This window comes from Poecilia mexicana, unplaced genomic scaffold, assembly GCF_051168715.1.
Source record: "Poecilia mexicana isolate PSO_F unplaced genomic scaffold, ASM5116871v1 scaffold_6, whole genome shotgun sequence".
Classification (NCBI taxonomy): Eukaryota; Metazoa; Chordata; class Actinopteri; order Cyprinodontiformes; family Poeciliidae; genus Poecilia; species Poecilia mexicana.
Genome location: NW_028263375.1, coordinates 7,929,271 through 7,952,229, shown reverse-complemented (window position 1 = coordinate 7,952,229; position 22,959 = coordinate 7,929,271). Strand labels below are relative to the sequence as shown.

General features: G+C 38.2%; 1 protein-coding gene across 2 annotated transcripts; it reads left to right on the top strand.

Annotated features, from left to right (window-relative positions):
• The first annotated feature begins 5,627 nt into the window (after positions 1-5,627).
• Positions 5,628-22,296, top strand: rbl2 (retinoblastoma-like 2 (p130)). Of its 2 annotated transcripts, none has more exons than XM_014993993.2 (22): positions 5,628-5,933; positions 7,055-7,185; positions 7,274-7,474; positions 8,225-8,289; positions 8,514-8,642; positions 10,783-10,943; positions 11,321-11,385; positions 12,242-12,413; positions 12,485-12,648; positions 13,787-13,899; positions 13,979-14,082; positions 14,692-14,829; positions 15,192-15,350; positions 15,431-15,539; positions 16,631-16,888; positions 17,496-17,680; positions 18,371-18,547; positions 19,121-19,192; positions 19,278-19,377; positions 20,007-20,230; positions 20,500-20,670; positions 21,347-22,296. In XM_014993993.2, exons 1-22 carry the CDS (start codon positions 5,796-5,798, stop codon positions 21,512-21,514), a joined length of 3,204 nt encoding a protein of 1,067 aa, XP_014849479.2. In that variant the 5' UTR covers positions 5,628-5,795; the 3' UTR covers positions 21,515-22,296. The 2 variants fall into 2 exon arrangements, with proteins under 2 accessions (XP_014849479.2, XP_014849480.2); XM_014993994.2 differs by having other exon boundaries at positions 5,629-5,933; positions 20,010-20,230.
• The last annotated feature ends 663 nt before the right edge of the window (positions 22,297-22,959 follow it).

The following is a 22,959-nucleotide window of genomic DNA, read 5'->3' as shown; positions in this document are numbered from 1 at the left end:
ATCAGAGCCTCTGAATGTAAATAAATATGGAAATTGAAGTCAGAAGCCATGTAGTAATGTGAATTTTTGAAGTTTTGTGTGAAAATGTTCTTTCACATTGCACCAAAGAAATGTGCAAATATGCCACTGCTACATTTTTATTTTTCCTTTAATTGTGTGTGTATATATATGAATGTGTCACTTTTATGGAACTGACAGAAACCAGTTATTTATAAATCAATAATTATTAAAAGATTCATATTTTAATTTGCAGTCTCTCATGTAGGAAGCCTATTTAAGTTTTGAAGTTTGTTATGGAAGACTTCTTGAGCGTTTATAATCAAGTATACAAAATAGTGAAATCATTTTTGCTTTGAGAAATTAACTAAACTGATTATTTGTTTGCAAACCATTTATTAATTAGTAGACTTCACCACAACAGAAAACATTACAGGCCTTTTTGTTGTTTATGTTCTTCTAGTTATTTTATTTGCTAGTTCTGGTATAGCTTAAGTTTCTCTATATCATACTTTTCCAATAATTCATGATACACTAAGATGCAACAAAAATAAAATTTATGATCATGAAAGGAATAAAATGTAATTGACAATTGAAAAACAAAACAATAAAAACAAAAATGTTTCGGTCAACATGTGCTAACAGGGTCATCTATCTTCACCAGAGATATAAAATGTTCCAGTGTTTGTGTAGATCTAATATTTAGAGACAAACCACTTCCAGAATCTGTGGACCTTCAGCAGAGAAGATGCTGTCACCTTGAGATTTTAAGTTTAGACCTGGGAATCAGTTTGATCTGGACCTTGTGTTTTTTCCAGGAGAAGATGAGGTCAGGTAGGTAGGAAGGGCCTTGATTATTTAGTGATTTAAAAGGAAAAACTAGAATTATTTTAAAAATAAACTGATTTGTAGATCAGAAATTCCTGTTTTTCACAACCGATATGAATTAGTTGCAGCTGAAATCCAGAGTGGATACTGCAGATCTGAAGTTTTTTCTTTGTTTAACATGAAAACAAAGAAAGAGATAAAGTTGTATTCTGTCTCTTTCCATTCAGTGCTAATAATGTCCAACAGTTATATAAAATGTTCCTTTTTCTCTTTTCATGTTAAAGTTACTGAGTAGCAGAAAGGAAAGCTGATCATATTTCTCTAACAAAACACTTAAAACTATGTTCTTCTAACAAACCAACTGGAACTGTAAATACAGCAAAACCATTTTTATTCTTGAGTTTTTTTATTCTTGAGTTAAAAAAACAGCCGATGATGAATATAACTTTTTTTATCTTATATTTATATTTAAATAAGGAGCCCAGGTTTGGTTTCTGCTTTGCTTTGATCGCCCCCTGCTGGTGGCTAAGTTACAAACACTGCTAATCTTCAAACTTCTCTTATTTGACTTTTATGTGTGACAGAATGAATAAATAATACAGCAATGGCTCAAAAATTACAATTAAAATTCAAATTTCAACATATTTACTAGATCTTACTACCAATGATGAAATGGTTCAATGTTGTTCCTAAATTTTAATGTTTGGTACTGTTATTTCATTATTTAATAAAAATAATAAAAATGTCCCGTTGCTGCTTTTTAAACACTGAAATTATTTCATCCTCAATTTGTATTTGCTCTCCAGCATGGAGAATGTTTTTTAATATCCACAACACCAATATTTAAGTGATTTATGATATAAATCACTTTTTCCTCAAAACATATTGTCTAATTGTTCATTTCTGAACTATCTCAACATCAGAACATGTAGTTTCATCCACATTTATATCACAGACTCAGATTTTTTTTCAATACTTCCTAAGTATTAGCTTAGTTTAGTTTAGCTTAGTTTAGTTTAGTTTAGTTTAGTTTAGTTTAGTCCAAAATATTGTTAATTGGTGTCAAACTGTTTCTTTGGTTTGTTTCTTTATTATTATTATTTTTAAACTCTTACAAGTGGTCAAACATGTCTGAATGTTTTTCAAAAAACACCAATTTGTAAACATGTGAGAAAATACCTAATCTTTTAAAAATTGCAAAAAAAAGGGAAAAAAGAAAAAGAAAAAGAAAAGGAGTTGTTTGTCGTTTTTTAAACCCATTTGGAACATATACTTTCCAAACTGCTTGTCTTAATTTATAGAAATATTTAATTTATTGAAATATTTCATGAAAGTGAAGCATCTAGAAAATGGAGGAAATATTTTCTGCAAAAATAAAATTTATCAGTTAAAAATGATCACATTTTCTTAAAAAATTAGGAAGCAATTTAGGACCAACAATATGTGCAATGTCCGATGTCATGTCATCTTCACAGAGTTTTCTTCTGCAACGATGCAGAAGAATCTCTGAGATCTTCACACATTTAATGATTTGTGAACCCATGCAGTGATCGATGGGAACTAACGAGGATTCAGTCGTTTTCTGGTTTCCCAATTCAGAACGACTGTCTGGTGTCGGCCTGAAGGTGGATCATCCTGCAGGCAGCTGACAGATGGTGACTCTTACTGCTGAATATTACACAGCAGGAAGCAGCTCTGTGGGTTGTTATGCTTTGTGATCATATCTACACATCATCCCACATCCATTCAGCTACAGATACTCAGTCCATGCTGTAGAAAACTGGTTTACACACAAATTTTATATTGTGTGTTTGCATGTTTTTATACTTACATTTGGGTTTAATGCTTCTAGAATACTTAATAGAAACACCCAGCTATTATTTTTGGCAATAAGTTAATGGTTTTTGGTGTCTGGAAAATGAGCTATTTCAGAAACCATATGCATGTTACAAATCAGGGAAGCCCAGCCTGTTACCTGGCAACCCCACCAGAGCTCAAGCTTGTTTGGTCACCTGGTTTTACTGTTGTCTGTGCTGTACAATGGCAGCTGGAAAAGACAAGTGCTTTGTTGTTGACCTACCATCCAGAAACCACTTGCTGGATTCTTGTTGGTTGTGCAGGAGGTTCCACTTTTGCTTTTCAAAGGTGTCTGGCTGTATAATTGTACATTGGTTTTCACATGCCAGTGTAAACGTTGAGTTGGGGGGTGGGGAGGGCTGGCCAGCAGCAGTTTGTTTGCATTTAAAGTGACAAGAGGTCCTAAAATAGCTCATTCTAAAAGGAGCTCAAAATAGGCAAAATTTCATTTTCTAAGAATGACTTTGTGCAAAAAATGTAAAGAATATGTTTTGTATAGACCATAGATCTATCCTAACTTGTTCTAGGAAGCAAATAGTTCACCTTTAAGTGAATCTGCTGAGTTTCAGTTTTGAATGAGGCAGTTTGTTGGCGCTGGTAGTGTATCTTCATATGTGGCCTCTTTGAGAAGATCTGCATATGAGCTGTGTTCCCCTGAAAACTGTTCATCAGCCCCATATTGGATACCCAAGCACTGGATCCAGTGCTTGGGTATCCATCATCACACACCACAGGATAATAAAGTAATCCAACTTATCAAACTTGAAGAAAAAGTTAGAGGCAAATTGCGCCACAGAAACTCTGAGTTCAGCAGGAGCTCCCAGACATCCTGGAAAGCTTTAGCTGCCAACTGTGCATGGAGCGACGCCCCCTGCAGGCCAGGGAGCCTCACCGCTGTTGACCCCTCTGCTGGTTGAAGCTCCACCTTTAAAGAGCAGCATCCTTGCAGCTGCAGGCTGGATTCTGCATCACCGGGAAGAAAATACCACCGAAACAACCAAAACCTGCTGAATTATGTCAGTTAGGTTCATATTTAACATTCAGACATTTTCTGTTCATATATACATCCAAAGTTTACAAAGCACTTGTCTCTTAGGTTTTGGCACAGAAAGCAGTTTAAATTCATGAATCTTTTTTTAAAATAAGGTATCTGCTCAGATTCAGAATCATTTCCTGACTCAGGAAGAGAGAACGTTATCTCATAAGAAATTTTCTCTTTATAACAATCTTGGGACCATTACTTTTCATAATTTATTAATGACTTTCTAAACTCTTTAAAAATATTTCTTAAAGTTATTTTTGCTGCTGATACAAAACAGAATTTGTCTGTGTTTTTTCCACAGACAAATTCATCGGACCTGGAGTAAATGCAGAATTACATAAAATAAATACCTTGTTCAACTGTAACAAGCTATCTCTTAATATTGTCTAACCTAATTTTATTCTGTTTATATAATCAATATTTGATTATATAAACCTCAAAATTAAAAATGAGGAATTAATGAGAATAAGTTGTGTAAAGTTTCTGGTGGTTCTTATAGATGAGTTCTTACATTTTAAACTTCACATTATCTAAATATGTTGACCTGTTTTTTGAATTAAGCATTGTTATCCACATTTTTAACAATATATATAACTCTCATTGAGTCGCACATTAATTCCTGTAATATGGTGCAAAACTTACCTATCTAAAAAAAACATAAAAACCTTCAAAAGAAGATAATAAAAGCTGAGTCATGGTTCAAGTATAACGTCCATCTATTCCGTCACTTTGGTCTCCTTCGACTAACAGGAATAAATGTGTACCAGAACCAAAACGCCTGTATGATGGTCCAAATTGTAAACAAATCTAAGACTGAATGAGCTCATTCCAATCAGTGGTCCACGGCATACTTAACATCATCTATGAAAATCATTAGTCAAAGTTTTGTTTGGAGGGGGTTACATATTTGGAACAAGCTTGACAAGAGCTTAAAAGGGTTAAAATTCATCTCCACCTTTAAAAAACAGTTAAAGACTAAATTGCTTTATTTACACCTAAGATCACTTTAACTGATGATCAGAGGTAACAATCTGTTCTGTATGGAATGTATGAGGAATGTATGCAATTGTTGTGTTGATACTGTTATAAAAATGTATAAAATTGTGTACTGAGACCGCCTCTATATCAATCAATCAATCAAATTTTATTTGCATAGCATATTTCAGCAGCAAGGCATTTCAAAGTGCTTTACATAATTAAAAACAGAAACACAGAGTCATGTAACATTGAATAAGCTCTATAAGCTTAATCATTCATTTTAACCAAGACATTAATAGTTCAGTCATTATGGTATACATTTTTTATTCACTTTCAGCAGTTTTTCAGTTTAAAAACCTGTTAGTATGCTGGATCACTTCCACAACCCAACTCTAGTTCGGCTTACAAAATAGCCCATATTATGCTGTTTTTCCGCCTTATTTTGTCTTTCAGGGTAAAAGAGAGAAAGTACGACTCTGAAACCAGAATTGTGTCAATCTAAACATTGTAACTAAAATAAATCCGAGAGTTTTAGTTAAACATTGAATAACGGGAATAACCGATGTTTAGTTTCCTTCTATATCTGGTGTTTTAGTTTATGAACTAAAGTGGGTATTTTAGTGTTGAACCTCAGCCGTAATTAGAGTTGAAGCCAGCGCTGCCATTTGATCGTTATTAACCACTAATAGTCAAATAATTGATGACTTCATGCTTCAACAACGAAAAATTAACACTTTTTTTAACGGATTTCCGGAAAAACAGCAGAAAGAGACAACAAAAACAACCGGAAGTAGTAGTAGTCGGCTTTTTACGTAATTTTAGTGGGCTGGGGTGAGATACGCTGTTCACGCTATTCTCCAACTGACATACGCACAGATGTTACGTTTCCCTTTATGTGCGGCAGTCGGGTACGCCGGCAGCGTTTGGGCTTCTGTTTGTGTGAGAGGACATTTAAATAGCCACACCGTGAAGCCGCGAAGCTCCGTAATAACGCATTTATTAAGGCAAACAGCTCCACAAACAGCGCCTCGGTCCGCACTCGACACTGTCTCTCTGCGCGAAAAACGTTCAGTTTGTCCGTAGAGCTTTAAAAATGAGCGACGAAGAAGACTTAATGCAGAAAGCCCGAACCAGGTTCGATGATCTGTGCCGAGCCCTTAACATGGACGAAGAGGCGAGTACCGAGGCATGGAGGAGCTACGAGAGCATGAGCAGGAACTTTACTCTGGAGGTAAGCACTCTCAGATACAGCAGGTGAACATTTTTTCGGCCCGCAGACCACTAGCACCAGGCTGCAGGGGCTGTCACAGCGTCCGCCATATTGTGAGTGGCAGAAAACCAGTGACAAATTTACTAAAATCTGAGTTTTCCAAACCTGAAAAGCTCTGAAGTTTATGTTCAACACGTTTAGATGTTTTATATATACTAATATATCTTTTCTTAATAATGCTTATATTTACGACAAAATCATTTACATGTACACAGTGTAGGGTGGACGAGTAAACGTTTTATCAGATAGTTTGTAGTGCCATTTTTAAAACGTTAAAAGTGACCATAAGAACTATTTATTGTTACTTTTTTAGATTACTATATGGCTGTGACTGCATGACACAGCAATCATAGACCCACACCACAATTAATACTAATACTCTGGGATGGCAATAGTGGATAAACGTTCCTATGTGTAGCATGCTTCTTTAGGACACCAGTCATTAAAGGATTTTGTATCACACACTATCTGCATTTAATAATATTTTCAAACTTATTGATATTTGTTGTTATTCTCTTTGAACAAGCAGTTCAGAAACTAATAAAACTAACAAACCCAACAATACAGACAGTTTTTGGGGTGTTTTTAACATCATTAATTGGAATTTATTACTACAGCGATAAATTCAACATTTTGATGAGAATTTATCACGATAAATTCTAAACAATAGAATGACCTTAAATTTTCTTTGAAAATTATATTTACAACAGTGATGAATCCTCTGAATATAATTTTTATTACAAGTAATAATAACACATATACAAATCATATATTTTGCATATTAATGTAATTATAACAATCTTCTCTGTTGGTATGCCCTAAGCTAGTTTTGTTTGAGAAATTTTATTTATAATTTTTTAGTCATTCACTATGTATTGTATAAAACCTGTGTTATGTGAATTGGATGTCAAAAACCAGAAGAAAACCCAAAGCCATCTTCTAAAATCAGTTTTGAGCAGAAACCGGACCAGTTAAGTTCCTGGTGTGGACACTGTCACTTCCCTGTTCAAATGTCCCAGCTGCAGAAGCTTCTTTTCATATTGGTGATGATCAGTTAATCAATAAACGTTCTCTGAATGCAGGGCAGCGAGCTGCACTGGTTGGCCTGCGCTCTGTATGTGGCCTGCAGGTCTTCAGTGCCGACGGTGGGGAAAGGCACCGCTGAGGGGAACTACGTCTCTCTGACCAGGATCCTCCGCTGCTCAGAAATGAGGTGGGTTTTGTTTCTTTGAGTTTTGTTTCTGAGTAGTAAATCAAGCCGCAGCTCAGCTGCTCAGATCTGATAAATGATTCTCCTCCAGTCTGATCGAGTTCTTCAGTAAGATGAAGAAGTGGCAGGACATGGCCAACCTGCCGCAGGATTTCCGTCAGAGCACGGACAAGTTGGAGCGCAACTTCACCGTGTCGGCCGTCATCTTCAAGAAGTACGTCCCCATCTTCAGATCCATCTTCAAGGCTCCGTCGGAGGAGCCGCCGCGGGTTCACCGCAGCCGCAAGCAGAGGTGGGCGCCTGTGACCTCTGACCTCACTCTCCGTTGTGACTCAAACTAAAACATACATTAAAATGTGCAACTCATTCATGGATAGTGAGTTATTAATTTTGGTAGTGACGTAAAACTTTCTTTGTAAAATTTATTTCCCTTTTATTAATAATTCCAGCAGAAGTAAAGCTGAAAGTTTAAAGCTGGACTTTAATTGACTGAATTGTCATTTTATTACCACTTAAAGCTTTCACACAATCAGAGCTTAATTTAAATTTTTTGTTTTTAATTTTTATTCTTTGTTAAATAGAAACCAGTATTATCCAATTCAACTAAAATTAAATTTAAAAGGAAAGCTCTTCAACTGCTTTTTAAAACTACTAAATTAAAATTGACCGAAAACCAAATTCTGATTTATTTCTATTATATTTCAGCTCTGAATTTAATTTTTCAACTTAAAACTGAAGATTCAACCAGTCATATAAAACAAGGTGCATTAAACTCATTGACCCAACAGTTACTTTATCTTAATGATTGTTTTTACACCCAAAAGGACAATGAATAATCTTTGCAAAAGTTTGTTTAAATGTATTAATCTCAGTTTTTTCTTAAGAATCTTTATCTGTTGTTCATTGAATAAACACTGAGACGTTTTTAATGCTGATTATTGTAAAACAAACTGCTTCCCTCAAACTCTCTGAAGATGTTCCAGCAAAGACTTTCAGATTTTTATAGAATTACATTTAATTTTCTTATATTTTTATTCAACAGACGCCATCCATGCACTGTGAGCGAAGTCTTCAACTTCTGCTGGGTGCTGTTTGTCCATGCTAAAGGTAAAGAAAGTCCTAAGCTTTTGCAATGACTGTTGTGAAGTGGAAACTAAAATCTGGAGTGGAAACTGCCTCCACACTTCTCCAGTTTCCCTCCAGAGACGAGTCTGAGCGTGTCCATTCAGGCTTGGCAGTGTTTCTGTGATGGTCAGCCGTGCCAAATTAGCCTGCAGACATGATTTTTTTCCCCTCATGTGCGGACGTGTTGTTGCTTGTTTCCTGTTCAGGGAACTTCCCCATGATCAGCGACGACCTGGTGAACTCGTACCACCTGCTGCTGTGTGCCTTCGACCTCGTCCTCACCAACGCACTGCTGTGCAACGCCAGGAAAGACCTGCTCAACCCTGACTTTAAAGGTAATGTACAGGGGATCAAAAGCGTCAAAGGAGAAACTTTGGCTGCTAGCTTAGCATTTTTTTTACATCTTCAAATAATTAATGAACATATCCAATAGCAAACTCAAACTATTAATGTAAGACGCAACTTTTCAAATCATAACGTATACAAGAACATATTGTGATGGCCGTTTAGACTTGTGTTGCTAACAACACTGCAATTACATGAATCACGTGAACTACAAAGAACTGTTCCAAGAACTGAACCTTGAGATACACGTGTGTTTACTAAAAATAATTTAAAAAAAAAGATTTTTCATCACTTATAATGCAGCATTCTTGGTTAGGTGGATACCACTTAACACCACAATCAGGATCAGAATCAGGATCAAAATCAGGATCAGAATCAGGATCAGAATCAGGATCAAAATCAGGATCAGAATCAGGATCAGAATCAGGATCAGAATCAGGATCAAAATCAGAATCAGGATCAAAATCAGAATCAGGATCAGAATCAGGATCAAAATCAGAATCAGAATCAGAATCAGGATAATCAAAAATAAGATTTTGTGTTTATCAGTATAATTTCAACATGATTGAAAAACCACCTCATCATTGCGCAAAAACTTTTTATCAAAAAACTTTTTTCTCAAAATTGGCGTATTTTTATTAGGTGAATTTATTTTTGTAATTCCAGTTTGCTCAAGGTCAATGTAAACGCAGCCATTGACTCCTTTCCTGTGAAATGTATCTGGAAAGTATCGCCAAACATTTTGCTGATTCATTTTACTGTGAATATTTGAATATTCACAATTGTAAGACTAAAAAAAACATTTCTGCTCTCAGAGTTCTGAATGTTTGTCTCTCCGAGTCGTGAAATATGACTTTAACGGCTCATAAACTTAAACTTGTGTTTCGGTGAAGGAAGTCTGCTTATCGGCTCGGGTTCAGTTTAACACCTAAATAAATCAAGAGTGAAAGGATTCCAGGGGAAATCCTGCAGCGGAGTCTATCAGCTTTGCCCTCACTTCCTGTTGACTCCTGTGTTTCCTGTAGACCCTCCGTCTCTGAACCCAGAGTTTATTGTGCGTCTGAACCGAAGCGTGGAAACGGCTCCACCCTCTGCATCAAAAACAGATAAATAAGTCAGTCAGTCTGACACACTGACCGACGGGCTGCGGTTTTCCTTGGGTTGTTGAATGATCCCAAACACACATTTTAAAACGTTTTATTATTTAGCTATCAAACTGTTATTTTTAAGATTTTTCTGAGATTCAACTAAAGAAATTAGAGCAAATATCGTCTTTGTGACCCCAAGGTGTCGACCCAACACTTGGGTTTTAGAGCATTTTCTTCCTGGATGAATAAGAGCTCAGTTACACTGCAAAATCACAAAATCTTACCAAGTAATTTTAAGTTTAGTTTCACCAGATTTACAAAATCAAACAAACTAATTTTCAGTAATATCTTCAAAAAGAAAAGCAGCACAAATGGAAATTTTTGCTGCACAAACGAAGTATTGTTGATTAATACCGATTTTGTTTAATTTGGTAAATGTGTTTGGAGGTTGGTTGACCTTTAATAACCTCTGGAAACATTTGTATTAATATGTTTAAAATGTTGCGGCACAAACATTTGACACCAACTTTGTTTGATTTGGGTAAGGTGGGAGTACAGGGTGACCTTTTGACCTTTAAACTTGAATTAATTTATTTTTTAAAAATGTATGCCAAATTTAGCACTTGTGCCAAATTTGTGCAGTAAAACTTTTTGTTTGTGTCGCTATTAATAGAAAAGCTTTCAGAGGTCATCAGAGGTCAACCAGCCCAAACCCCACATTTATGAAATCAAACAAAACAAATCTCTGAAGAATTTCATTTATAACATGTCTAAAAGCAGGTACTTTTTAATCAATATTAAGTAATTATCAACTTAAACAAGCTCCCATATCTTGGTGAAAAGTTTCTTCTAAGTTAGTTTTGCCTTATTTGAAATGTAATAAGATGTTTGCACTAGAAACTAGACATAAAACACTTGTATTTTTACAGTGTAGGTGGCTAACAAACAAACAGGTCATTCAGAACAGAAACTGTCTGAAACGTGGTGGTGTTCTGCTTGTTTAGATCTCCTCTGAGCTGCCTGTGTCTCCTGCATCCTTCAGGTCTCCCAGAAGACTTCAGCAACAAGGACTACAGGCCGTCTGCAGGCCCGTTCTGTTTCATCCAGCAGCTGTGTGAGCTGCACGACGGCCTGGTGCTGGAGGCCAAGGGAGTCAAAGAGCATTTCTGGAAACCGTTCATCCGGAAGCTCTTCCACAAGCGGGTCAGTCCCAGCTCTGCTTTACCTGTGGAAAGATTTAATGAGACTTTGTTTGCTCTGTGAGCCTCGTTTGGGAATCACTGAGCATGAAAAAAGTCCTGAAAGGAAAAAACTAAACTGACATCCATATGTTGTATCAATCAGGTGCTTGAAATCCTTGAAAAAGTGCTTGATTTTTGTATAAAGTATTAAAGTGCAACCTAATGTTTAATTAAAAGCCTAAATTTGGAAATGTTAATTGCAGTTGAAACTAGATATTTAAAGATAATAAAAAGACAGAGATGTATTTTGTTTTTCTCACTATCTGAAGTTAAATCAAATGTTCTTGTTCCTTGTGTTTTTATCTGACTGAAACTCAGTTTTTTTCGTTTTCTCTGCAGATTCTCAGAGGAAAGGAAGACAGTCTGACTGGTTTTCTGGATCCTATGAACTTTGGAGACAGTCTGTGAGTTTCCTCATGCAGAAGTCACAGTCCGCACTAAATAGCTTTATTTATTTCAAACAGACAATAAAAAGTAAAAACAGAAAAAACACAAGAAGGCAAATAGTCATGCCAGTTGACATGTAATTTTTTCCAGTGCTGTTAACTGATTAAAAATGTAATCAGATAAATCACTCCTTTTCTTCCACTGCAACCAACTAAAATGGAAACAATTATTTCTTTTTTTTTGCAGCAGAATGCAGGAAATCTAGTCTCCCAGTATCCAACAGTAACTAACTGAACCTTACTCCACTACACTGGTATACAAACAGTAGCCAAGTTATTCAAGGGAAAGCTGACAGTTAAAATATTAATTTTTTTTTGTTCATGTGTGCGTCGCCCCCTTCTGATGTCGCCCTGGGCAACTGCCCATATGAAAAATTTTCAAAAAAATGTTTTTTGTCTAAAGCCAAACATGTCTGAAGATTCCCAGTCTTCCAGGTTTTTATATTCAGGAAGGTTTAAAGGAAGTAATTTTGTTTTAGTTTAGAAACTCTCCAGTCATTTCCTGTGGATCTGACTGAGGCGACAGTCGCTTGTCCTCATCCAGCCGAGCCGCCGCCTGTAAAATGTTGAGCTAAAGCACGTTGATGTGCCCACGCGACGCAACACAGGAAAGTTGAAAATGTTTAAACTTTTGTAGCTTTTGTTGCTCCTGCTGCTGCAGGTAATCCCCCCACATTTTAGGTCAAAATATGTCGGTCAATTTATCTACATTATGTAATATTAACAAGTCAACATTGAAAGCGCTAAATTTTACAGAATTTGTTCGAAAAGGAGATGATAGAAGATAAAAATGTTCCCCCTGCTGCCTCGTCAGCCTGTCGCTCAGCCGGCTCTATGAGGAACACGTTCTGGCTACCGGCAGTCTGGATGAGAGGATCTTCACTGGAGAGGGGGCGAATGAGAACATCGGGACGCCCGGGCCTTGCCTCTGTGATGGGATGGAGAGCCAGGACAGCGCCACCTACAGGCTGAGCACTAACCTGACTGTAAGACTCCCTCCTGCCCATCCTGTCTCCTCCATTCCTCTCTTGTAATTGATCGTCTCCGCTCGCTCCAGGCCTCGGCTCTGAAGGTCTCCACTCCGCTGACGGGGAGGAAGTACGTCCAGGAGGTCCGACTGTCGTCTCCGCTGTCGTACGCCATGAAGAGCGTGGGCCGTCTTCACACGCTGCTGTCAGGGACCAAACACGGGCCGAGCGCCAAGCTGACCGAGACTCTGAGGTAACGCACCCAACGCTTCCTGTGTAGCGACAGCAGGAGACGCTGCGAGGCTGCTAACCGCTTTTAGTAAATCAAACTTTAGCAGGGAGAATTTTAACTCGATGTTGTTTTCAGCTTCAACTTATTGAGGTTTGTTGATGTCCAGCTTTCTGTGGATCCCACTGCCTAAGAAGAAAACATTTTAAATGACAGGAATAAAGTCATAAATTTACAAGAATAAATTTGAGATTATCCTAGAATAAAGTCATAAAATACGAGAATAAAGTAGTAATAATATGAGAAAAACTTCGTAAGAGATTAATCGAGAATAATCGTAAAATTGTACCACAATAAAGTGATGAGAATAAAGTTGTAAAAGTACGAGAAAAAAGTAATAATATACGAGAAAATCTTCATAACATAATAAAGTTGTAATAATATGAGAATAGTCAATATTAAGATAATAAAGTCATAGTAATAACATAATAAAGTTGTAATAAAACAAGAATAAAGATGTGAGAAAATATGTACGACTGTAAAGTTGTAGTAAGATGAGAAAAAGTAGTAACTACATAAGAATTATAATAAGTGAATAGTCATAATATTAGGAGAATAAAGTTGTAATAATACTATAAAAGACTCGTACCACAGAGTTCTGATAATACGACAATAAAATAATGATACGAGACGTCGTAATAATACCAGAATAAGTCGTAATAACAAGGGAAATTAGTCACTATAATACATAGAATAAAGTAATAATATCACCATAATAAAGTTGTAATGTTAGGAGAATTAAGTGATAATTTAATGTTATTTAAGTTATACTTTGTTGTTGGTTTGACAAATAAGAAAATATTTTATCATTAACCCATCAGCATCAAATTAGCTTTATTACCAGTAGCAGGACTTTGAAACGATTGTTTAAACAACCTGTTTAAACCCAGCTGGTTGCATCAGATCTTAAAAACTCTATCAAAGCTTTTTTCTAAATAAAACCAAAAATTTTCTCATAATTTTATTTCTTTCTTTGTGGTATTATTCTGATAATATTATAACTTTATGTTCAGAGTTTAAAAAACAAAAATCTTAGCCCGACCCTGATACTGTCAAAGGTTTGAATCTCGATGTTTTTCACCCTGTGCACTTTGACCCCCAGAGGCTGCGCCAGAGACCCCAGTGATGTCATCAGCCAGCGCCTGAAGGAGATGTTTGGCGTTTACTCTCAGCATTATGAAGACAGCGGCGCTGAAACCAAAGTGATGGAGAAAGGTGGAAATATGGTTCCTCACCAGTCAACGCCTCGCTCACTCGTTCTGCCTGTTTGTGCTAATAAAGTTTCTCCTGACAGAGTTGGCAGTGAAGTACTTCCACCTGGCGGAGGCGCTCTACTACAGGATCCTGGAGTCCATCATAGAGCGAGAGAAGATGATCCTGGGAGACGCTGACCTGTCTGTGAGTGCAGCGCCAACCGGATCGTTGCTCCAAGAATCCAGAGAAATGCATAAATAGATCCTTTAAGATAACATGTCTGCTTACATGTTGTTTTATGAATTAAATCAAAGCAGTTTTTATCTGCATATTGCCAAATTACATCAGTTCGTCCTCCTAGTTTTTCACAATTTTGTGTTTGGAGAAATGCTCCCAAAAGTAACAAATTACTGCACTTTTTCGTGCCAATTTTATTGCAAATTTTCAGCAAAAGTGGTCAAACTTATGGGTTTAAGTGATGCTAACTCCTATGTAACCCCGCGAAGAACCTTGAAACCTGACCTGGGCTTATTTTAACTGGACAGTAAAATGACAGGTGAATAAACTTAATTAGTATTGTACCGATTTCTTGACCAACCCCTGATCAACTTTCACAGACTTTCCTATTGATTTTTAGGGTTTTCTGGACATTTGTTATTTTACCCCTCATTTTCCATGTAGTTGCATCTGATCATTGGAAGCCAGACGTAAATAAATTATGAATATTCAGTTGTTTCTTCTTGTTTAATTCCAGTTTTAACAGGAAACAGCCTTAATGACTGGAGTTAACTGCCTGTATTTTGTGTGTTGCAGTGTATTCTGGAGCAGGACGTCTTCCACCGCTCTCTGCTGGCCTGCTGCCTGGAGATCGTCACTTTCTCCTACAGGCCTCCAGGAGATTTCCCCAATGTGATCAACATCTTCCAGCTCCCTGCTTATCATTTCTACAAGGTACCAACGTGTAAAACAGATGAAGAACAACTGATTAAAAAAGTTCGGACAAATGCTAAAAACTAATAGTTTAGCAATATGAGCATAATAAGATTATGTTAGATTTAGATTATGTTATATAAGGTAACTGATGTTAAACCTAGCTCATTTAAAAATAACACCAATTATCTGAATCTGGCTCAAATCTGACTGTAGCTTATATTAATATAACTTGGATAAACCTGAACTTGTTTTTTCAACCTACTAAAAAGGAGCTGAGTCATGAGTTTGGTTAAGCTTAATCAAAAACAAACCAACATGCTCAAGTGCAGCTATAAAGATAATACATTTCTCTAATTAAACCTATCTGTGTGCATGTGCAGGTGATTGAGGTGCTGGTGCGCTCAGAGCAGGGTCTGTTTCGGGAGGTGGTGAAGCACCTGAACCAGGTGGAAGAGCAGGTTTTGGAGAGTCTGGCTTGGACCAGCGACTCCCCGCTGTGGCAGAGCCTCCGTTCAGCCAAAGTGCCTTCGTGTCAGGAGGTCGGCAGGCAGCAGAACAGGAACGTATAAAAACCACACAGACACAATCCTTCCCAATTAACCATTAATTAATATTTCAGGTGATGCCTCCTCAGTATCTGGAGCAAAGCGAGGAAGCCAACAGCGGGAGCATTCCCCTCACACCCGTCAAGTCTGGACCTGATCTGAGAACCAACAGCATCGTCAAAGGTGACACTTTTACTCAGGGTTCTGAAAACTGAGGCTCATTGGACCCGCCACTTAATACCTTTGGCAAAAAAATAATAAAGAACCAACTAATATGGGCAGAATTTAGCAGTAATACTCAAGTAAAGGCAAAAAGTATCCATCCATGTAAGAGCCAAATGTGAAAAACATTCTTTATAAAAAGGCACATTCTGCAGCTTTCAGCACAGGTCGCTGTCATCGCCATGTTGAAAGTCCCGCTGCGTCCGAGCAAAATATTTGGTAAAAAGTCTATTTAAGTACTGAGTAACTGATCAAATTATCAATCATTTAATATTTAAGAATTACATTATCAGATGGACCAAAATATAAAGGCAAGTGGACATTTTGGTATTTATATTTATTTGGTTTGTCACAATAATCAATAAATCAATTAACTGCATGATAAATTAAAACAAACAATAATATCCATTTATTTATAATTTCTTTCTACCAAAAACTGGATGACAAAAGTCTTTGGTCTCAACTAGCCCTTTTTTTTAACGACAATTTTATTTACAGATTTTTCATAATTCATTGTATTTGTGGTTTTTGTTTTGTTTAATTATTTTAGATATTTAAAATGTCTTCCATTTCCAGTCTTAAATGTTAATTAAAATTTAAAGTTTACTGATCTTTGAGAATGTGCGCTTGTAATATTATTTTGCCATTACTGTTATATTACTTAAAAATTGTCTCAAAACTATAATATCGTTTATCGCAATAATTTCTGGGACAATTTATCATCCAGAAAAATTTGTTATTGTGACAATAAGTAACAAAAAATAAAAACAGGCAAAAGAGAAAATTTCTAATTCAGTTTCTTTCAGTATAAAATGTATCAAACTAACAAAACTGCAGGTAAGTGTCTGAATTTATTTGTTCTTCATTCAGTTTGTAGAGAATTCAGAAATTTTACTCAAGAATAGAGATGCTTCATAATAAAATTATTGCAGTAAAAGTAAAAAGTACAGCGCAGTAAAAATACTCCTAAAAGTAAATGTTTTTAAAAAAAAAGTTACTCATGTAAATGTAATTGAGCAAATGTAACTAGTTACTACTCATCTCTGCTACAGGGGTGTCTCCGTCCCCCACCAGCCTGCAGGACAGGTACAACTCCCCCCCCACTGGTGGGTTTCGTCGGCGTCTGTTTGTGGAGCCGGTTGAAGGCGAGCCCAGCGTCACCTCCACCGGCTCCAGCGCTCTGACCAGCCCGCCGCAGACCCCCATCCCAAAGACGGGTCCGTCCAGCATCGTCACCGCCATCCCAGCTGGACAGACTGTGTTCACCGTCACCACCACCAATGGCCAGACCATGACCATTCCTTTACAGGGTGAGACTCGGAGCGGGATTTTACCCAAGACAGGGGGGAATCTGGACTCTGGCCTGAACCTTCAGAGCCACATAAAGATGGTTACAAAGTCGGCCTTCTATCACATGAAGAACAGTTCTAAGATTAAAGGATTAATGTCTCAGCAAGATCTAGAGAAACTCATCCATGTGTTTATCTTTAGTCACATTGATTACTGCAACAGTGTCTTCACAGGTCTGACTAAAACATTAGTCAGATCAAGAAGCTGCTGCTGGTGTTCTGACTAAAACCAGGAAGTTGGAGCACATCACCCTGTTCTACAGTCCTTCCTCTGGCTCCCTGTAGCTCAGAGAATAGACTTTAAAATCCTGCTGTTAGTTTATAAATTACTGAACGTATCAGCACCACAACACATTAAAGATCTGCTGTTGTCATAGCAACCTTCCAGACCCCTCAGGTCTTCTGAAAAATTTAGCGACGGCACTTGACTAAATGCCATGTTTAAATTACTGACAGTGTTCTGTGACTTTGTAATTTTGTGTTTTTATGATGTAAAGCACTTTGAACTGCTGAAATGTGCTATACAAAATAAACTTGCTTGATTGATTGACCTTTGAACTCTTTGCAGGTATAGCCAATGAGAGCGGGAGCATCACTTTGATCCCTGTGCAGATGGGTGGAGCCACGCTGCAGCCACTCTCAGCTCAGACTCTGACCGGCACCCTCACCATCCAGTCACCCGTCACCAAACCGGCCGCTAAAGCAGCTAGCAGCTCGCTGAGGAAAGGCTCTCTGTCTCTGTTCTTCAGGAAGGTAGCGCTCCTCTTTCTGCACACGCTCACTGATGACTCTCTGGTTTCTACTGCAAATGTCTTAGTACACTTCAAATAAGACAGAACTAGCATAAGTAACTTTTCAGCTAACTATAGGAGTTTTTTTTAAATCAAGACATTTTTCCTACGTTATAAATGAAATATTCTGCCAGTGGAACTAATCCTTTTTCATCAATATTAAGAAATGATTGACTTAAAACAAACTCATATATCTTTTAGAAAAGTTACTTGTAAGTTGGTTTTATTATTTAATGTGTATAAAGACGTGGGGGCCGCCAGGGGGCGCTGTGGGGACTCAGAAAGTTGGAGGGAAATAAAAATAAATCAAAAGAGGGAATTATGCTGAAAAATTGTATTATCTGGTAATAACATCATAATGTATTGCCAGATAAAATTAAGAGAACTCATGACCATCTAAAATCAGAAGGTATGAAGCAACATTTATGCTAAATGAAAGAAAAAACATTCTAAAAGTTGATGTTTCATATTTTGTAGCGTTTTATGGGAATTATTAAAGGGGGTCACTGGTCAGAGGTTAATGCTCTTTGGGGGGCCATCGCATGGAAGAGTTTAGGAACCCCTGAAATAAAATATCTGCAATAGAAACCAAGACTCCTTGGTAAGACTTTGTGTTTTTGCAGTGCTGACTGAGTGACCTGTCCTCTCTCAGGTGTATCACATGGCCAGCGTTCGTCTCAGGGACCTCTGTGCCAAACTGGACATCTCATCGGAGCTGAGGAGGAGGATCTGGACGTGTTTCGAATATTCTGTGGTTCACTGCACCGACATGATGAAGGACCGTCACATGGACCAGCTGCTCATGTGTGCCGTTTACGTCATGGCTAAGGTGTGCGATTACAGCTCACACACCCAAATGAAAGTTTTAAAGGTGGTTCCTTGAACAGGTCAGGATAGATCCATAGGCTACACAAAACATGTTTTCCACAAAATCATTCTTAGATAATGAGATAATTTCAGTCTGGTCAGTGCCGAATGAGCTGCTTTAGGACGACTTGCTGGCCTCACCTCCCAACTCAACGTTTGCACTCGCACAAGAAAATGGTTGCTAACAGATGAGCAATTATACAACTGAACATCTTTGAAAAGCAGCAGTAGAGCCTCCTGCACAACCAACAAAAATGCAGCACGTGGTTTCTGAATGGCAACAAAAAACTTTCCCACACTGCAAAAACTCAAAATGGGACCAAGTATTTTTGAAATAGTGCAAATATATGAAGATACCTGGCAACCATGATCCAGGAGTTAATGACTGTTTTCTCATTTTGAAACTGTAATATCTAATATTATTTCTATTTTGAGATTTTTAGCTAAAAGTCTTTTACAAACGTCTTAATCCAGCACTTAGCGGTTACCATGTGATCTTGTGGACAAACATGAAGTAACAATTTGTTTCTATCAGGTGACCAAAGAAGACCGGTCCTTCCAGAACATCATGAAGTGTTACCGCACTCAGCCTCAGGCCAGCAGCAACGTAAGATCCCACGCTTTGAGTCAGGATCCGGTTCACATCCAGACTCAGAGGACAACAACTGACTGACTTCTATGTGGTTTTCCAGGTGTACAGGAGCGTGTTGATTTCAGGCAGGAAAAGGCAAGCCTCCGTTAGCGGTGATGCCAACAAACGGAGCGCAGCGGCTGACTGCAGCCAGGATCCAGGTGGGAAACAGACCAGCATGTTTTTAAAGATGCATTCACACCAGCCCTGTTCAGTGCGCTTTAATTGAACTCATAATCAAAATCCGATGTGGACTAAAAAAGTGAACTCTGGTCCGCCTAAAATCCTCGGTCTCGGTCTGGTTGAAGTGAAGTCTGGTGCAGTTTGAATGTATGTGTGAACGCCAAGAGGACCGGAGGCCGCTCCAAAAGCAGGAGGTACACTACAGCGCAGGGGATTCTGGGTAAATCAAACGCTATCAGGAGAAATTACTTTTATCAAAGACAAAAGAGAAATCCAACAATCGCTAAAATCTGACGCTACTCCATTATTGTTTACACTTCATGATGAAGGAAGTAGCGCACAGTGTCTTCTTCAGAGGTTTTCATGTGATTTCCTTCAGTGGTTCTTGGTGCAGCGCCACCACAGGTGAGGAGGGGGACAGGTTTTTCAAAAGGTTTGAATCGTTTGACACAGTGCAGTGTGAAAGAGAACCGTTACAGCTGAAAATCTAACAAATATTGCATCTTTGATCCCCAATTAAACCGAAACATGAGAGGAAAACAGCTATAAAATTGTCCTTTTAAATTTGAATTTCGCTTAACTTAGTGTCCCTCTGACGTTCCGCCAGCAGGTGGCGACATCAGCCCAGTTCCTATCCGCTCCAGCAGCACCTTGTTGGCTCCGCAGTCCGACAGCGCTGCCTCCACTCCGACCAGCGCCTCCGACAGAAACTTCTCCTCCTCCATGGAAGAGGACGAACGAGGAGATCTGATCCTCTTCTACAACAATGTCTACATCAAACACATGAGAAGCTTTGCTCTGAGATACTCACCAAGCTCACCATCTGCTGGGGTACGTGTTTCCTCATTGGTTTGTCAGTAGTAAGCCCATGAAGAATTAGCTAAAATTTTCAGTTTTCGGAACCTTTTATTTGAAAGATGCTGATGTTTTAATTTTTAAAAAGAAAAATTGGTGCCTAAATGTGAGTTTCGGCTCTTTTGAAGGAAAAGAGAGACTTTATCTCATTTCTCTGCTATTGACAAAGTTCAATGCACAGGTCAAAAGTCTACGTCCACCTGCCTTGTATCTTACCTGTGCTGTTCTGTTCATCTTGTCTGCAGGTGGAGACCCCCCCTCTGTGTCCGTACCCCACCCTGAGGACGGGCTCCCCTCGTCGGATGCTGCTGTCCAGCAAACACTCCATTTACATCTCGCCTCACAGGACAGACTCCTCCCCCTCGCCGACCCACCGGGATCGTATTTCCTACTACATCTGCACCAGCCCCCCCAACGTAAGACTCAGCAGAGGGCATCACCGTCCAGAGGTCGCGCCAGACTTTTTTATTTTCCGTCATTTTAACTGATGCACAACAGGTCTCATTGAGATAGTTTAATTAAAAAAATTATTTTATCAGAGTGGCAGGAACGGGCTTCCATACTTCCAGCTACAAGCGACTTGTATGCGACCTCCTGTGAAACTACCTGAAAGTGTCCCGCATGCGCAGTAGAGGGCGCAATAGCGTCACACGCAGCTAACGTGATCAGTGTTTTGCCCCCGCCATAAAAAAGAAGAAGAAGACGCTCAGTGTTTGCGGAAGTAAACATGGATGCTAACAGCGGAGCTTATCTCATGATTTTGAAGTTGTTGTTCGACCGCAGCCAGCACATTAACAACTTAATCCTCATTATCGTCCGCCATGGTTGTTGTTTATCTTCCCGTTTGTCGAGTATCAATGACGTTCAGGTTGGCTGAATGCGACCTGGCCCTTCTGATTCAGGTCGGATTTAGAACCACATATCCAAAGTGGCCTGAGTCGCATCTCAAAAAAATCCGACCTGTGTTCTGTTATAAAAAATATCAGATACAGGTCGCATTAAGGCAAAAAATAAAAAAAATTGTCCTGCGCAGCCGGTTAAATACAGTAAATATTCCGCCTTCTCCGTCTAATTTGTGTCCGTTCTTCGCAGCGCCTCCATGAAATCAACAGCATGATCCGGACCGGAGAGACTCCCAGCAGGAAGCGCAGCATCCCCCTGGAGGAGGAGGCGTCCCCGAAACGGGTTTGTCCCGACAGCCACACCACCCTGCTGCGCCGCCTGCAGGACATCGCCAACGACCGCAGCTCCTCCCACTGACGGCGTCACCATGGCAACGAGCAGACGGGATGTTCGACAGAGGATGTTCTGCTAAATGTGGGAGTTTGAAGAGATTTGACCACTTTCTTTTTTTTCTTTGAACTAAACTGAACTGAACGTTCCAGTTTCTGATCTGACCAGAAAATATTCTCAGCAGTTTTAGTCTTTTTTTTAAGGTTTTATTAATTATTATAATCACTGACTGCCACAGTTATAGTTTTTCTGTAAAAGCAAACTTCTTAATGAACCTCGTCCATCTGAGCTACTTCATTTGTTTTGGTCTGGATTTTTTTGTAAATAATATTTTTAAAAACATCTTTCTTTTTAGTTTGTTTTATTTTAAATTATGTGATAAAACCATTTCAACATGTATTAATTTGTCTGAGTGAAGAACACCAGTTTCATCCATTTACCTTTCCATCCATTTACCTTTTCTTCATTTCTTTCTCGTTTAATTTGATCAGATATCTGTTACTAGATCATTAGCTGCAATAACATAATATCATTTTGTTCTATGTAACTTAAAGTTTACAGGTAGAACAAACAATTTTCTACATTAAGTATAACTTGAGATTTAGTTTCTGCTTACATCTTTTTGTCTGTGTAACTAGCTTACCATCTCCTCTGCTAAGTGTGAGAAAGATTATGTAAATATTGTGTACATAAGAGGAGAAAAGCTATTTAAAGGAGGTGATGTAAATTAAGTACTTTTTTTACATCCTGCAAGTTTTTTTGAAGTGTTCAACAAACAAAACAATAGTTTAATAAAAAGTTCCAACCCATCTGGCTCCACCAGATTTCTATTTAACTGTTTAACATGTCCTGATATACCAAAGATTTCATGATATGACGTAGGCCCACAGTATCACAGATCCTCTACTGTATTTAACAGCAGCCATTATATATTTTTTTCGACATATCCATTCTTTGTTTAAGCAATTAAGCTAACAGCATAAAACACCTGCTCTGATTACTATTGGCCAAGCTGATGTTCCAGTAATAATTATTATTGGTTTAAAGTTTCTGCAGTGTTACAGAAACAGACCTGGGGAATTTAATTGTTGTTATGGTGATTTTTTTATTAGATCAGTCAGGCAAGTTAATACCAGGTCTGAGGAAGGCGTGAGTCTTTCCCAATTAAAGCACATTTCTAGTTAAAGTACCAGCAGAGTTGAGCAAACGTCACATGTTTAAGCTTGTGACTGTAGGATAAAACCTTTGGGGGGGTTTCTGCCATGCCTCCCAAAAGTTAGCATGTAGATAGCATTTCATGGTTCTCGTTGCTGCAATCACTCTTAATATATAGATATAAACAGGTTTAGACCGTTAGGTGTGCTCATGGTTCTGTGTTGCCCCGAGATGGAATTTCGGGGCAACAAAGAACCACCTGTCCCGGGGTCAGTCATATTCAAGCAAGTTAAAAAAATAAACAAATAAAGCCAAAG